Genomic DNA, 18,375 nt, shown 5'->3' with positions numbered 1-18,375 from the left:
ACAAATAGGTGCAATAAATTTAATACACCACCTTTGTCTTCCCCTGAAGACAGGGTATAATTCACTCCAGAGGTGTAATTATAAGATTGTAAGCACAACTGAAATGCTTAAGTAATTTTTGTTATTCTGGCAATAAACACAAATACAATTAAGCAAGAACAAAATGAAACATTACTGTGCCATAAAAAAAGTAATATTTCTGAAAATTACTTTTGGGTTCCTGACAATCACAAGTTCTAGTTGTCTGTCGTTGCTCCTTTCTAGAGCAATACAAATAACACTTTTTCAGCATACCAGCATATAAAATTCTCATGTGGATTTGCCAGTCACTTGGGACTGCTTTGTATGGATTGTTCCCTACTTTTCTGCCATAAGCACACTATATAATGTGTGTATATACATAATATAAACAAAGATGTGAAAGAAGATCTTTGCTTTTAAATTTTCTGTCTCTTGTCTTTCAGAGTCTAACTGCACAAGTAAATTGAGAGAAGGTAGGGTTTGGGTTTTTTTGAAGGAAAATCTGAATAACTTAAGTTTAACATTTATTTTCAGCATAAATAACTGAAAAAAAAATCCCCAACCAAAACCCAACAAGCCAAGCAAAAAAAACACCCACCCAAAAAACACCCCCAAAACCAAAACCCACAACACAAAACCAACCAAAACCCAACAAAAGAACGCCAAACAAAAAAAAACTAACAAGGCATCAACCACAGTTTTGGCCAGAAACAGGTAACATACAGACAAGTTGCTCTGCTGAGATACTCCTTCATAGTTACTCTTCAGCATTCAACCTCCTGGTGATTTCTGTATTTCACAAGACGCCTCCAAACTGACCTGCCAAACACTGCTGCCACCTCAAGACTAGAATTTCATAGCCTAGTTTTTTATGATAAAGGTATGAAGAAGCTGACTAGTTGAATCTTCATGCCAGGTTTTGTGATTTACCTGATATTTCTGGGACAGGCAGGAAGACTAATCTTCATAATCCTACTCTGTAAGCCTTAAAGAAATCGAGAAAGCTTAATAAAACAATGAATAGAAGGAAGGAAATTTGTAGTTTGATAGCTGGTCTTTTGAGTTAACAATGACAAAGCTTGCATGCAATAAAAAAATGAGAGGGTAGTGCTATTCTTGCAATATATTGAAGAGTTTATCATAAAGGGCAACTTGTTATTGCCAAGTATGTGAATGCACAAAACCTATGCCAGCCTAGCCCAACTATCTGGCTAATTTGGAGGTTGTGGCCAGCACAAGAATTCAGAAAAAGGCACAGAAACCCTAAATGGTCATGATGCGGGGGAAAAGATCAGGGAAGGATTTTTCATTAGATTTAAAAAAAAATAAAATAATTATTTAACCTTTAATCTCTCAAGTATAATTCCAAGTATAGTAAATTTTAAGATTTATTACAAAGCAAAATCAGCGTAGACCCCTCAAAGGGTGAAAAGCAATACCACAGTACTCGCTGACAGAATATGAAGTAACACAGGACAGGCCCATTTAAGCCATGAAAGCTCTGCATGTCTTAACTGCACACTAGCAGCTGCTTTAAAATGTCATCAGCATGCTGCCCCCTCGGCCATCATTGTTAAATATACAGTAGCTTCAGATGGAAGATGTTCATTTCTTTATTGAATTCAAATCAGTATGCAGGAAGAGACTTCTAATGAAGAATACCTCTATACTATTTTCATGCAATAAGTTCCTGGGCAGTTTCTTTGCTTATCCATGAACTGAGAAATGCGTACTAGCAAAGAATCTAACAAGCTGCATTCTCGTCAGAAACTGCTCTCTTTTCAACCTTAAGTTTGCCTACTGCTGTGCAAACAGCACTATTTCTGCAGTGAAGCTCTGAAATAATAGAGCTGGTTACTTATTATTTTAAACACAAAAAAATTTCACCCTCTGTCCTGCTCCTGTGCTGCTCCCTCCTACTGATTAACCAGTAAAACTGAAATGAAATTAAGTGCTGTTACTTGCCTAGTTAGAAAAAGCTGGTAAGTTGGTTTTGGGGTTTTTTTTGCCACCAGCAATTAGATCAAAGGATCATGAATTTCCATGAATATTTATAAGCACTATTCTGTTTTTAAGTTATTTACCTTGTATTTCAATTTATGGTGAAAAGCACCTTACACGCAGTTTCCATTCTGAGAGAAACATTCTCTTTTTCCTGTTTCGCACACCGCTCCATCATGTCCTTTCCAATTTTCTCTTGATTTCTTATAAAATGCGCCCTTAACGAGATTTGGAAAATTTTTAATCTGTTAAAAGTAAGTCATGCAATATCTTTCAAATTTTAATGATGGTCACATCCCAATGCAGCACAGAAAAAAATAAATACAAACATCCAAAACTGACTGCCCAAATGTTTGCAGGTGTTAACACCATATTTGTTTTCCATCATGTTTTAAATAATACTGAAATCTGTAATAATGCCATAAATACTTACATTTTATCCAGTTAAAAATAAAAGTGTTTGTCTAGAGGTTGTCTATTAGTTTCTTTCAGCTCCACAGAGTCTTGACAAAACAGTAATAGGAGTTTGTCAAGCTGTCAGAATTAAATAGCTGTTAAAAGTATTTAGGGAGGTAACATCCATAATGTATCTATTGTAAAACTCAACCTTTTTGAAAGCAAATTCCACCATGTGGAGCTCAGACAAATAGACATTCTGAATAAAACATACAGAAGAAAGCATTTTGGCATGTTTGATATACAGCCTTTAAAGAAATATGAATTAATAAGACAATTTTTTTTTTCACATACATCCCGCAGAAACAGAGATAACTGCAGTCCTTGCAGGTGTAATGGGAAACAGGTGAAGGGCTCCATACATCCTCCATTCTTGCACAAGCCCACTGAAGTACAGCCACACACATTCCCCTATTTTCCAGCCCATAAATTCTCTTTTGATGTGACAACAATCAAGTAAGAGAAATAATGGGGGTGAAGGAATTTATGATGGCTGTAGTAACTCATACAAGAAATGTCACTTTGGGATACATAAATGTCCTTTCCTCTTCCATGACTGTGGATCCAAATGCACATGACTGCCAGGTCTTTTTGCTTACAGAACGACAGAAATGAGGAGTGCCAGTCACATCAGTCAAGCAGGCATTGTAATACTGATTTTTTTGATGCAACATCAAGCTCTCTCCTATGTGAGTGTGCAACACTCACGAATTTAAGTGGAATGGGCCACATCTTAGCTTTGGGGATTTCACAATGAGTTGAAGATACGACCTAAGCAGGCAGCAAGGGAAGTACAGCCACTAGCTGGCAGAACAGCACGACGCATTCAGTTACCCACTTACAGGGACTCTGCTATGAAATGTCTTGGCCGATAAAGCAGCTTCCTTCTGACGAAAAAAGACCTAATCTCATCAGTGTCATCACATTAAGCCAGGCATATGTATAAATAATGCCATTTCTATTTCTTCTTTAGACTGGAACGTATACTGTAAGTTGGGTGGCTGACTTCTGCAAATGGTTGAAAGAAGACACAGTCACGTTGTACAAAGAACTGAAAAGACAGAAGAAACTTGTTTTCCTTGCACCTATTCTGTTTCTTAGAAGTGAAAGAAGGATTATCTGGTGGGGAGTACAAGGGTGCCTCTACGTCAGAGTGCCACTCTGCTACAATCAAGCAGATTCAATTGGGATAAAAAAGCCAGGTTGGTGTGATGTGCTGATCTGGGAGTGACCGGGGGCACCTCACTCACTGACACTCCAATCAATGGCTAACAGTAGTGCATGCACCCTTTTCAAGGGTAGATACAGCCTGTTCAGAGATGTTTTGGTAGACTCTAGTAAGACTAGGCAGATGATGGGGTGAGTGGCGTCTCCTGAACTGTATCATGACACACAACAGCTGAGAACATAGCTGACACTCACATAGGTAGGTCCTCAAATGCAGTTCCCAATAGCAGGAGTTAACCTTCAGTTGGCAGGTCTCTCAGTAGCACTGTGACCCTTCTAGCCACCAGAATTCCTTCTCTTGACTGAAGCCACTAATCAACTCAGACTCACTACACCTTGGCAAGGTAGGTGGCTGGAATTGGATCTTGGCTGCTAAGACTTGAAATAAAATGACCTAACTTAAGGCCAGTGCAAGGGCGATTAAATTCCCACATTATTTCAGTGTTAGATGAAGGTGACAGTTTTTGACCAGCACAGAAAACATACTTTCCTTTCTTCTGCTTCATCCTTCTCCTTATAAACCCAAAGATCACAAAACCTGAAAAGCAGTTTCCTGCATATGAAGGCCAGGGAGGATAGGTCTGTCTCTGCCTTCAAATACACCTTCAAGAAGCACAGCCTGAACCTGATGCTCTCATATGGTTTCCACATCTGGCAACTGAAGCAGATCACATGCATGCTGGGGACACATGCAAGTACATCAGTGGGACACAGGTTCTGCTGAATAAATTAGTAAAGTCAGGTCACTGTATGATGGCAATAAATTAGAAGTCAGAGTACCTAATTTATAGGACTCTGCAACTTTGACATGTCAAACAGATGTGTAAGGATCAGCTGCCTGAAGATTTCTGCACTCTAGCATTAGCTGAATGACCAACTATTATTCAAGTTAAAAATTATTATACAAGGAAGACAGAGAAGCAAGAAAATACCAAACCAGCTATGTAACTGGAACGCTGGAATAGACAGTTGAGGATTCCACTTGTGACCATGATTATCTGAAGGACACTGTCTACAGACATGTAATACAAGTTAGAACAACAAAACTATCCCTTTCTAGCCAAGGTGAGCAACCACCATTTGTTTTCATAATGTCTTCAGATATACAGTGGAGTTTGAACTATTTCCTAACTACAGACTCAGCAATGAGGAGTGCCCTCCATGTTAAAAATACATCTGTCACAAGGACAAAATGTAGGACATGGCTCTGTATGCCTCAATACAGATTGTGTGATGCGCAGAGACCGTATCAAGACAACTGCCTTGAACTGCAGGCAACTGCACGTCTTACGTAAAGTGAAAGAATAAATGACTGCTTAGTTAGGCAACCTACCACTCCCCCTGTTAACCTGTATTGCCAAACTCCTACATCCCTCTGTTTCCCTAATATACCTTTTTGGGCAATTCAAACTCTATCTCTTTGCCATCATAAGGATTAAAGAGACTGAGAATCTGTAAACAGCGAGATAACTCTGAGAGAGACAATGTGCATGAGAGGATAATCTGCATGCACTGTATTGATGCTTCTATTTATTCCTTTAACCTTTAAGCATGCAGGACATAACCTGCAAAAGGCAGTTTTCAAATGCAATTGAAGCACAGTGCATTGTATTAGTTCAGACAACTGAAGCTCCACCTTTAATAGTATGCCCAATGTGGCTGATGGTGTAAAACCTCACTGGAAGATGTATGTCACCATGTATCTGTGCAGATTTACTTCTGACCACTGAAAGAAGTGAAATAGCTTTTATTTCAATACAAGAAGAGAAAGCCAAGAGGGTAGGGGATCTAGGAAGGAAATTCTTCTTTGTGTCTTTAACATCACCTAGAGTTGGTAGGAGTTGGTCTCCTTCACAGTATTCTTTCTCAGGGTAGCTCGTGATTTCAATAAATTGATTTTCACAGTCTTGTATAAAAGACATTTGGTAATTTCAACTATTAATTAGCTTCCTTATTTGAACATATTTTATCTTCAAATTGTTAGAAAATTCTCTCCCAATTTTGAAGCTCAATTTTTTGCTCATGAAGAGCTACTGGTGACCTACTGGAAGTATGCTGAAGTTTACTAGTGCTAAGAAATTACATCAATATTTTATGTGAGACATCTTTAAAGGTCAGCTTTCTTCAGTAGCTAAACATCACCTCTTCTGAACACATGATTAAGGCAACAGAATTTTTTCCATTTGTTCCTCTATGTATGTGTTTCCACACTTGCTTTGCTTTTCTACACAATGCACAGAGAAACAATATATTCATTTCCATGTCTGAATAACTGCATTAGAACAATGCAAGTTAAAGATAAATTTAATGCAAAAATTGAAACCATTTACTGCAAGGAGAAACATGGATGGAATTTTCAAACATGAGAGAATTAAACACTCAAATCCCATTAAAAGGCAACATAGACTGGGTGCTCACCTTTCCAAAACTCTTCTAAAATTCTTAAATGTAACAGCACTGACAAAGCTAAATTCTTTAAGCAAAGGCTGCACGAAAACATTATCCCTTACTGGAAAAAGAAAACAAAAGAAGGAGAAAAATATAAACCAGCAAAACATCCTCAAAATATTGTGCACTCCCTCCATATTGCATAATTGCACACAGCATCCCAGCACATCATATCTAGGTTTAGGGACATTATGCAGTGGAAGGCTCCCCTTTTCCCCCGTTTATGATGAAGTTATCAACACCACTTAAATGTCTGGAGTAGCCTTAGTATTCTGTTGTGTCTATACACTCAGGTCATGAAGGTGAATCATTCCTATTTGCACTGAACCATTTGCACTGCACCATTCTGCACTGAAGTAATCAATACAAGTACTATTCCTTTTGCTTTTCTAAAAGATGCTTAATATAATGCAGTATTTAAAGTCAATTAAGAGAAGCTGTAATACATAAATACTAGATATATCCAAAGGAATAACCATAGTAGCAACCTTTCAATTTCCATGGAAACCCTACTTTAGTACACAAGATACAAATCCTAGATGAATGTTAATCTCTTAAACCTACGTAAATTCACACTTTGAAGATGCAGTCTACGAACAAAAAGGAGACTACAGCATAATGCACCAATATTAAAAAAAAATTAGGAAGCAGCAGAACTGCTGGTGCTCCTGATGCACAGAACTCTTCACAGAGTCATCCTGTAAAGCGTACCTCACAGAAGGGATGCTATGCTAATAGCAGCACCTAGAAAACAACACACCATGTCAGTGATAAAAATAACTTGGAAACTGACATCTTCCCATGGAATGTTTTTAAAGGTTTAAAAATATACCAAAGTTATCAACAAAATAATCTAATTTTTCAGCAAGACACTTGTGGCCTGTGGTGGTGGTGCAGAAAGAAGGTCTGCATAGCTGTTATCCTGTTAAAAAAAACCCATAAAAACAACAAACCAAACCAAACAAAAACAACCCCAAAATCAAAACACAGAAGAAAGCAAAACAAAAAGCAAAACTTGGGGATAGTTAAGAGAAAATCTCTGGTCCATTCAAGCTCATTCTGTACCAAAGGAGAGTTCTTGGCAAAAGCTGAGGCTTTAAAAATGTATGTTCAGCCAGACATAGCATTAAGGACACAACAATGTAGAGCATACTATGTGACAGTTGAATTTATTGTTTCTCTCCTCCAACCAGGAATTAAAAACAAGCACAAGCATAACTTCCTAAAGCTAAGAAATACCCTGAATATCATACCAGGCTAACCTGGTCTGTCAGACTTGCATGCTTTTAAGACCTTTCCCAGAACCTTGAAAAAGAAAACCCAAACCACCAAACCAAAGCCACTTGACACCACACACAGACACATACACAAAAACAACCCCCCCAGAAATAAACAAAACCAAAAATCCATCCAACCCCCAAAACCCTAACACACAAAAATAGAAGTGCCTGCTTCCTGGACAGTCTCTGTACACCCTGAGTCCCTGAGCTGCAGAACCTGGTAAGCTACTCCTTTTCCAGTCAGAGAGGGTGAAGTTCCTGATTCGGAGATAATGAAAGCAAGGCAGAAGTTAGGCAAAGACTACTGAAGACCACTTTGCGGCTACTGACAGAAGGACAGAAATGAGCACTGACAATTTAGGGAGTGTGGATATCATGACTTGGATATGTGGAGAAAGGAAAGTCAAAGAAAGCCCCCAGACTCCACAGGCAGAAGCAAAATCATGATTCAAGGATTCTCCTGGACATTTGTACTGAAATGGAAGCTACTGCTGAGTCAAGTTCTAATATTCTGTGGACCATTGCAAACAGTTATGCCTGTGCCAGCAGTGCAATCGATTGCCTCAAATCACACTATATAGAATCATAGAATAGTTGGGGTTGGAAAGGACCTCAAGATCATCTAGTTCCAATGCCCCTGCTGTGGGCAGGGACATCACACACTAAACCATATCACCCAAGGCTACATCCAACCTGGCCTTGAACACTGCCAGGGATGGAGCATTCACTACCTCCCTGGGCAACCCATTCCAGTACCTCACCACCCTCACAGTAAAGAATTTCTTCCTTATATCAAGTCTGAACCTCTGCTGTTTAAGTTTCAACCCGTTACCCCTTGTCCTATCACTACAGTCCGTAATGAAGAGTCCCTCGCCAGCATCCTTAGAGGCCCCCTTCAGATACTGGAATGCTGCTATGAGGTCTCCATGCAGCCTTCTCTTCTCCAGGATGAACAGCCCCAACTTTCTCAGCCTGTTTTCATATGGGAGGTGCTCCAATTCCCTGATCATCCTCGTGGCCCTCCTCTGGACCTGTTCCAACAGTTCCATGTCCTTTTTATGTTGAGGACACCAGAACTGCACACAGTACTCCAAGTGAGGTCTCATGAGAGCAGAGTAGAGGGACAGCATCCCCTCCTTCGACCTGCTGGTCACGCTCCTTTTGATGCAGCCCAGGATACAGCTTTCTGGGCTATGAGCACACACTGAAGCCGGGTCATGTTCATTTTCTCATCAACCAACACCCCCAAGTCCTTCTCCACAGGGCTGCACTGAATTTCCTTTTTGCCCAACCTGTAGCTGTGCCTGGGATTGCTCCAACTCAGGTGTAGGACCTTGCACTTGGCATGGTTAAACTTCAGGAGGTTGGCATCAGCCCACCTCACAAGTGTGTCAAGGTCCCTCTGGATGGCATTCCTTCCCTCCAGTGTATCAACCGAACCACACAGCTTGGTGTCATCGGCAAACTTGCTGAGGGCACACTCACAGCCAGGCAGTTCCACTGATAAAAATTTACAAATTGAATTCTTGGCTTTCTGAAGGAAAATAATAAACAAACTCAAGGTTCTGGTTTGTTTTGTTTTAGTTTTTTTTTCCTCCTGTTAGTCTTTTAATTAATGCATGACTACTTCTACCTCAATAATACATTTTCAGTCTCTTTGTAATTAACATTGAACCAATTAGTTTACTCTTAATTGCCAGTACAATGACAAGAATTTAGGTAAGTCTTTAGTATATTCATCTGGTGTTTGACACATTTCACATTGAATGAAGAATGGCATATCCAGATGAGATTCCAAAGCCAATTTAGATGGGTGAGGAATCAAACTCGTGTTAGAATCTGACTGGGCTCCAAATTAAATAGTCTGAAACCTCACAACCAGTAACACACTCTAGGCTTTCTTGGCTTTAAATCTAAAAGCCTAAGTTTTACCTTCAACCACATTACACCTTATCAGAACAGATGCAAAAAATGTATAATGTAGAGGAAATCTAAGTGGAATTAGAGAAATAAGCTGGGAAACAAGTGGAACTCAGATCTTCTAATTTCTAGATTTTCAAATTGTAGTTTTCATTTTTCTGCAGAAATAATTACATTGCAATGACAACTGGATATAAGTAGAGAAATGTGGATATTAAGCTTAAGAGTAACAGATTTATGCACCTATAGTTAGACATTAAGATGATGTGAGCACAAGTATTCTAAGTTCACCTACAACACACATACAAAGATAAAAAAGTCTTCAATTTGTTTGTAATGCTGTAATGTTTATTTCTCTAATGTAAAGTGAATCTTCTGTATCTCCATGTTCCTTGTGAAATGCTCATCCAATCAACCAGTTAATTACTTTCAACGCAAGGTTAGGGGAAAAAAAAAAAGAACCGTTTTGAATTTTCAGCTCAAATTAATTTTGGAAAGATAATACAAATTGTTTTCTATTTTGTTCAAGTCCTTAGCAGTTAGCACTGAAGTGCATCAAAGCACAGTTTCGTTCATTTTTATCATGACACAGTGTGGCATAAGAATACAACATCTTTACATGATGAAGCATTCCAGATGAGCAGTATTACAAATTCTCCTCAGAGCTAAAAGGTAACTCTGACATGCACACTGCCATCATTAGAATTTCAGGAAAGGTAATTGTACCACATATACACATTTGTTATGAAGATTATAACTGTAAGCAATTTTCTATCTAAAATACCATCACTAACAGAAAACTATTGCTGATTAACAAAGAGATTTAAGAAACAGGAAAAAACAGATGAATAATTCTTGGTAATGTAAGATTATAAAATATGAAAGCTTTGACTGTACTAATAATCTTTAAAAATCACTGAGCTTAAAACTGAGTTTTTCACTACCTTAAAAATGAGACTGAATGAAATGAACTGCCATATTCATTCTTTAAAAGAGTAAAGTATGTTCAAGACTGCTAGTAGAGGAAGGATAGTAAGCAGAGAACATATGCAACCCCACATTCTCAGTCTCAAATACTGTGAGTATACACAACTGTACTGCATAGGAGAAACTGACATGATTTACAAAGAAAACTTCCAAGTATAAATGAAAAATTTCACCCTTAGAAGTGTTCAAGGCCAGGATGGATGGGACTTTGAGCAACCTGGAGCTAGATAAGTTTCAAGGTCCCTCCCAACCCAAACTAGCCCGTGGCTCTATGATGAAAAATGAAATTATACTTTGATATACACACACCCCCACACGCACCCCACCCTGCCACAATAACATTTTCAAAACACCGCAAGTTTTGAAAGATTACCTGGTAAAAATACCATCCACAATACCAACTGTTGCCTCCTTTGCAGGAACATAAGAACCAATCTGTGCCATGACTGTGATCAATGCAACTTGCTTTATATAGGAGCTTTTTCCTCCCATGTTAGGTCCAGTTATTATCATGACCCTTTCACCATTCCCCTAGAAACATAAAACAGTGGTCAAATATATTGTCCAGCACCTGGTGCTTCTATGAGAAAGTATGTTGTGTGTACATTGCTTAGAGGTATATAGGACAAGTCCTTAGGATTAAGCATTCTGTTTCTAGATGAACAGCTTGCTTCATTCTAGGAGTTCATCACATTCACATTTAGATACTGTGAAGTCCCAGGTGGTTAAATCTTCCCAAGACCTTTCTAGACTACTGAGACAGAAGCATCAACTTTTATTACTCTTCAGCAAAATGAATCAAGGAGCCAAGAAAACACTCCAGCAATTCTGTGTGCCATTTTCTGTGGAGAAAGGGAGAAACTCATCAGCTTCCAGCATAGCCCGTGCTGTTCAAATTTGGTTGTGATTTGGATTCCTCTCTAGTTAAAGAGTTCTTACTGTCAAATGGACAGATCTGGCAGACAAAGATATTACCTAGGTTTTACATCTATTCATAATTGCTTGCCTTGGTTGAACATAAGCACATTTAAACAGACTGGCTATGCAAGAAATGAAGACATTGCCAACTTTGGCAGTATTTGACTGCAACACAGATGCTGTGAGTTGACTGTATCCAATCTCTGACTGATCAGTGCACCTAACCACTGAAATCCTACAGAAAATAAAATCAGATGTGAGAGCTCACCTCAGCAGTAAGATGCCCAGCAATATTGCTACCTATCTATGGATATAGAATAAAACTCTGTGCAAGCCAATTGCTAATACAAAATTAAAACTCATCAATGAATCTATAAAGCTTTCTCATAGCCTAACTCAATACTAGGAAATTAAGTTATGCAAGGACTTTGGGCAATTAAGCTTCTACTTTCTACTGGGTACATACAATGAAATCCAACAATTTGACAAACTAACCAATCAGCATATTCCATTGCCCCATGGGAGGGGCACGGAAGAAAGGACAAGCAGTGCATAATGAACATTAGCCACACCGCTTAGGAATCCTGGAACTGATTAAGCATTGTGACAAGGACGACAACAACAACAAAATCATCACAGAATAAACATCACAATCTTTACAGATTTGTATTTTGATAGAGCTTTCATTTTGTTAACAAGGAGGTTAATAAAATTCAGACAGGACTGTCACATGTCATGATCCTGATCATACAGAAGATACATGCAGTCAGTATTTATTATATGTAAAAAGCTGTTCAGCTTTTGTGGAGGAAACCCTATCTATGTGGAATTCAGAATAAAGTAAAAATCCAGAAAATGCCGCTCTCAGAAATAAAGGATGGAGGTAATAAAAAGCATATGACTCTACAGGAGCAAAAAACACAATTCAGTCTCCAAGGTATAGTTTCAATACAGCTACTAAAACTTTGTCAGGGCCACCACTGGGCTCAACACAACAGAATTCATAGATATTTAAAACCAGAATGAGTTTATCTGCTGGATTCTGCAGACTTCATGCATGTTTGGTATCCCTCCAGGGTCCCTCCATCCATGCTGTGAGGCTGGTGGCTGGCTTGCAAAGCCAGCTTTCAAAAAGAACATAGGTTGTAACATCAGACCACAAAGCCCATCTGCCCTTAGAACCACATGCAAACACAAGCTAACATCTTACTGAAATTTATGGCTGAAGTTAGAAGTAATAAATGAATCCATGGATGTTTGTGGAGCAGAGGGGGAAATGGAGGAATGTTTATTTCAGGGCATTGCAAGAAAGCTTTTCCTAAAGTTAGATGTTCAACAACATTCCAGCTGAAAACACGACAAAAGATCCATTTTCCTGCTGATTCAAACACATCCGACTAAAAAAAGAGGCATTTTAATAAACTGAGTTCCCACCCACCTCTCTCAAAAAACAAAGAGCTGAAAACAGCAGTACAGGCAAGAGTGACTCTACCATGATCACTTCATTTTGTAATATTGAGTATTTAGAAAGCCAACATAAGAATGGGACTAAGAGGGGAAAGTGCATGATGATTACTGAATGAAGTGCTGAATTTTCTGTAAGTGCCATCTGCCACTTGTTTGAAGTTTACAAATAATTTTGCAAACTGAAGTATTGCACAATAGCTGTATCACTGTGCAGGACAGAGAGCATTTAAAAATATTTCCTAAGAAACAGATATACAAATCTGAATGGTGTTGATCACAGCAATGCTCCTCACTGACATCTATTGCATACCTTTTCTATATTTACCGTATGAAAAAGCATTTATGTATTCATAGTTAAGTTGCAAGCCTATCTTTTACATGTATTAAGAATAGATGTGTAATGTTTCAAAAAATATACAGACAGGTAAATATTTAACAAAAATGTCAAAAGAACATGTAACTTAAAGAACAGATTCTATTTTTTTAGAGGAAACAGATTGAAATACTTTTATCAGAAATGGATTACATGAAATAAAGTACAGCAGTGTTTCCTACATATGGTAATTGCATATTTATAGCAATTTTAGGCAATTTATGTCATACAATTCAGGTAACATTGCACAGAAAATGTTAAGAGGCAGCCCCCACACTTTCTCTTGACAACAATACAAGTAAATAATAGTCTTACTACTTCACAACATGGTTATTGCAGAAAATAAGTCACAGGGAGACTCAGAAGAAACATATAAGTTGCAAGCTAGACTTTGCAGGGGGGGATCTTTATCATATATTAATATGAAAGCCTTCTTACAACTAATGTGCCATCTACACTGTGTGTACTTGATATAATATAGTAAAGAGTCAGAGCTCCAAACCTGCTTAGTCAGAGCAAGAAATGCTGTATGAAATGAGTACTTCCAGAAAGAAAGGAAATTACAAAGTAGATAAATATCTGGAAAAAAATCTGAGCTATCTGAGAATTAATTTGGAAAACTGAGCCTGTAACATGTTACATGGAGACTTAAGTTAGAAAACTTAACTGTGTAGATGAGGCCCTCAGTGATATGGTTTACTCGTGGTCTTGGCAATCCTAGGGTAATGGTTGGACTTGATCTTAAAGGTCTTTTTCAAACTAGCTGATTCTATGATTCTTAAATTGTTGCTATCTTCTACATCAAAAAATTCCACAAGTTAGCGATAAAGTTATGACAAAATGCAGACTCCTGATGAAGCTGTTAAAAAAACTGTGTTGTTTTGGTTTTTCTTAAATAACAATTTAAAGTTTCATTTTTCTGACTTTGAGATCACTTTTCTTTATACCACTAAGATGGAACAAGGCTGTAAAGAGAGCATCTGGCTGTAAGATAGCAGAAAAAAGACAAAACAGCGGTGGACACATCTAGCTATCCCTCTCTTGAATTGCAACCAAGCAGACAGTTGTGTGAATAAATTATTTATTTTAACGTCCTGGCAAGAAGCAAATCCCAGATTCCTTCCCTTGAATTATCTGAAGTTGAAATGCTATCTCAGTACTTACTGAGAGGTTAGTGGAATTTGGAACATACTGATCCTGCTCTCCCAGTAACGTATCAATCACAGGATGCCTCCCATTTTTTATAATTATTTCTCGCTGGTTATCTTGCACAGTTGGTCTGCAAAAAGGAAGAGACATTAATTTCAATGTTTATTGCAACTGACTATTTAGAACTACTGTAACTAAAGCATGCAGGAGGTTCATCTATGATGCAGATTTTGAGGGGTGGGTGGAGAGAGAAAAATTGATTATTGCTATCAAACATTTTTAAAGAATTCCTTGGTTTCATTCAGGTATAAAAATATTAGAATATTAGCAGATTGAAAAAAAAGAAACTTTAGAGTATTTTCTTCAGTTTTCATAGCCTAGGGAATGTTTTCAGTTGTTTATGTGTATTCTAAAAAAAAACAACTGGTAAGAACTACAAAATGAACTAGCAATAGCAAACCCCCCAAACTGATGAGTTTGCTTTCATCCCATCACTGCACCAACTTCTGCCAAGTGCCACCTTCTGCAGATACATTTCATATTCTCAGAATGATCTTGCTGATGAACTGGTTCAGCTTCTTACTACATTAAGCCCTAAGCAGAGCATGTAAGCAAAGAAAATTGTCCAAACATCTGTTTTATGACTGGTAATGCAATAAACAACACAAATCAAAGACCAGGGTATGATGAGGCAATAATACTCCAATAAACATCACAGCTCTTGTAATCCAACAGCAACACCCAATAACAGTCATCAAACAACTGTCTATAAAAGATCTTACTACCTAAGTTGAAACACTGAAATGACAGTATCTTTTTATAAATTAACATGCAAACAGATCAATAGCTTTTTTTTTCTCTCATCTCCAAGCTATGTAAAAAGTTTTGTCTCAAATGCTTCCATCTTAGCTGTAAATTTGTCTACATGTCTACTACTGTAACATGTATAATTCTGTTACATATTTCCATGTCTGAAAACCTCAATCTCCAAGAGCTGCATGTTCTTCACAGAACAAAAAAGCCAAAAGCAGCATGTTCAACTGAATTATGACTACAATTTCTTTTTGATTTTTTTTAGCATAAAGATACTTCCAGTGGTTGTATGATTGAGATGAAACCAATACAAACAGGGTCTTAGGCACTGGGGACAAAGAAAGGAAATTTCACTCTACACTTGCTGGATGCGTAAGTTGAAGCTGTAATATGATGGTCTGAAAAGAGGAGCACATACCTAGAAGTACTTCCTCCTGTACCTCTCCACTTTGTATTCAAGAGAGGGAGATGACAGCTAAATAATCCATTTGCCATTTCATAATTCTGCCCTCAACTTTGGAAGTAATTCCCTTTTTTCAACTGCTTGAGCCTCCTTCCAAGTATCTGTGAAACAGGATGTGGTTTCAGGATGCCATGAATCTTGTTGCCTGTTCTGGCTTCTAAGGGGTCCATGGAAGTATTGCTTCAGCTATAGTAATTCAAGAGCTCTCCCCTGCCTTGTGCTCCTACAATCACACAATTATGCATCATAAGACAGGAAAATAATATAAAATAATAAAAAAAAGGTAAATTGCTCTGGAATGCATAACAAGTCCTTTAGTCAGGTATCACCTTCTCAACAGCATTCCTCCAAGTTAAACAAATTCAGTCTGCAGAGTAGATTCTCAAACATCAGGTGATCATCTCTGGACTACCTACATCATCTTTAGGTATCTGACTTTGCTGCCCAGGAGCCCTGATGTTCATTTTGTAATCCTTTATGTAAAGGATAAGTCTTCCAACACAGGGGTTGTGAGATGCCTCAAAGCTGTAGAAGGTGCTCCTCTCTCTCCAACAACTGTGTGGAGCACCTCTGTCCTGACTTCACAACTTGTTTATATGCCTCAAGTAGTGTGATAGGAAACAATCCTCACTCAATCAAAAACATACCTCTGAAATACTTAAATTAGTTAATGTGAAAAGCTTTCCTTAAATAGCCCTCCAAAATGAACTACTGACACCTTCCCTCAAGTTTCACTAAGAAGTCTCCTTTTTGACAGTCTGTATGTGCTTCTAAGCCACTCTTCAAGATTCAGTGAATTATTTAAACTCTGTACAGTGAACAAAACAGATTTCAATTTGTTTTCTCATCCGAGTATACAGAACCAAGCAATTACTTTCAAAGAGATTTTGACAGATGCACACAAGATCCCAAGAGTCCAGAAGTGACCAGCATATGTAAGCCGATCACCTGAATCCACACACACTTAAGACATGATTTGTTGTATTTCCATGGGTCTGAAACGTTAAAGAATTCATACAGTTATACCAAAGCAGCTGTATGAGCACTTGCAGCACAGCCCCACCATGATAATATTTGAGAGGGTTTTTTTAAAAACACATTTTCAAAAGAAAGTCAATGCAGACTGTGTGACAGACTGAATGGTTGAGGACTGGAAACCAACATCCCTTGTAGAAGTGTCTACAGTAAACCTCAGAAACAGTAAGGGCTGCCCTCTCAGACAGCACTCAGCACGCTGAAGCAGTGGCCGGCTCAGTGAGTGTCCAGGGCCTTTGGGGACAGAAAGAAACCCCACTGCATGGAAGTGAGACCGACTGTCTCTGTGTGGGTGCAAGAGATGTGGGCTCCTGAGTCAGAGGAAGACCCATCTGGAGGGTGTTCAGGCTCAGGAGCCAGCTCTGAACCAACCTCTGGTGAAGCAGGACTTGAGTGTTCGTGTCTCCCCTTTACAGAGAAATGGGGGAACAGCCCTGGCATCACCAGAGTCCCAGGTTGGTGTGCCTGGGGTACATGTAAGTTACATCGCTCATCAGGCCAAATATGTGCTCCTAGGTGAACCATCATCACTGCTCTGGAAGGTGGTACTAATATTTACCTATTATTTACCTATAATTTATTATTTGTACTATATTTACCTGAAATACATCCTTGAAACATATCTAGAATTTTAGGTATTAGAAAGACTTTATAAATTCAGACCTTGCTGAGAAAGAGAAGAAAAAATTTCTGCACAAAGTCCAACATATATTTATGTACATGTGAGATACCACTTACCAGAGTCAGGTCAAACAACAGACAAACATAAGATGTCAAATTTGAGTTGTAATGTTTACAGATTTGCATGAAGCCCAGAACTGTTGCTTTACAAAATCAGATTAAGTTGAATCCACTGTAAACAATTTTAATAATGTGTTTTGTCATAGTACACCTATTAAAATTCAAATTTAATTTAACTACTTCCTGATAAGAGCCTACATAAAAATTAAAAATTCATTACCTGCAGTAGTCTCCTTGTTTAGCCACCTGGGCCAATGAGAACAGGCAGTCAACAGTTGCTAAGTGACGAACCGCTTTAGACACAGGGTGATAATGTTCACTGAAATGGCTACACCAAAACACAGATAAAATATGGAAGAGAAAAAAATAATTTCATACAGATACAAATGTACTGTCAGACTATACCCTGCTCAGTCTTCTCAAAGAGCTCCCATGCTCTTAAAATTACTCTGACTTCAAAATTCCCAGCAGTGTATTAAGTTACAATATGAGGACACAATCTTTAGTCAAGACGGACTTCAAAAAAAAGCAGACAAAATGAAATTCATTAACTCATATATAAAGGGTCTGCAGCTGATCCCTGCTGCCTAAATTATGCCTATAAAAATGCTGCTGTTTATCACAGTGGCAACTGAATCCCAACTACTGGTTCACTTCAACCTTATGTTCATCAAAAACCTGCAAAAACCTGCAAGTGCGTGAATGCATAAGTTGCCTACAATTTCAATAAAGGATGGTATCTACAGCAGCAAAAACAATAATTAATTTCCCATCTATGGTACTGCTTCCCCCAGTAGAATAACGATGTTACCAGGAGGACACACTTTTCAGTAGAGTTCATTCACATAGTCTTCAAGAATTTATTTTTTTCCCCTCTCATCATCTCAAAGATACAGCACAGAATATAAAACCAGCAGTGGGGGCAAAATTAAGTCATTATTTTAATAAAAAAAATAAAATTGAGAGCTGGGGAACAAGAGCACTTTCCTACACACAAGTCCTACAGCTGGTCTCATCTCCCAAGTAACAAAGGATAGGACAAGATGTAACAGCCTCAAGATGCATCAGGGGAGAGT

General features: G+C 38.2%; 1 protein-coding gene across 1 annotated transcript in view; it reads right to left on the bottom strand.

Annotated features, from left to right (window-relative positions):
* Nucleotides 1–18,375, bottom strand: part of MSH3 (mutS homolog 3) — a 121,986-nt gene that overhangs the window by 16,059 nt on the left and 87,552 nt on the right. Inside the window, exons 18-20 of the mRNA XM_013127680.3 lie at nt 17,520–17,627; nt 14,263–14,377; nt 10,714–10,871 (exon numbers count right to left, since the gene is read on the bottom strand). Coding sequence (XP_012983134.2) covers nt 10,714–10,871; nt 14,263–14,377; nt 17,520–17,627 — 381 coding nt within the window. The remainder of the gene's footprint in view (nt 1–10,713; nt 10,872–14,262; nt 14,378–17,519; nt 17,628–18,375) is intronic.

This window comes from Melopsittacus undulatus, chromosome Z, assembly GCF_012275295.1.
Source record: "Melopsittacus undulatus isolate bMelUnd1 chromosome Z, bMelUnd1.mat.Z, whole genome shotgun sequence".
NCBI lineage: Eukaryota > Metazoa > Chordata > Aves > Psittaciformes > Psittaculidae > Melopsittacus > Melopsittacus undulatus.
The sequence above is the reverse complement of the archived record's forward strand: the minus strand, read 5'-3'. Positions and strand labels throughout refer to the sequence as shown.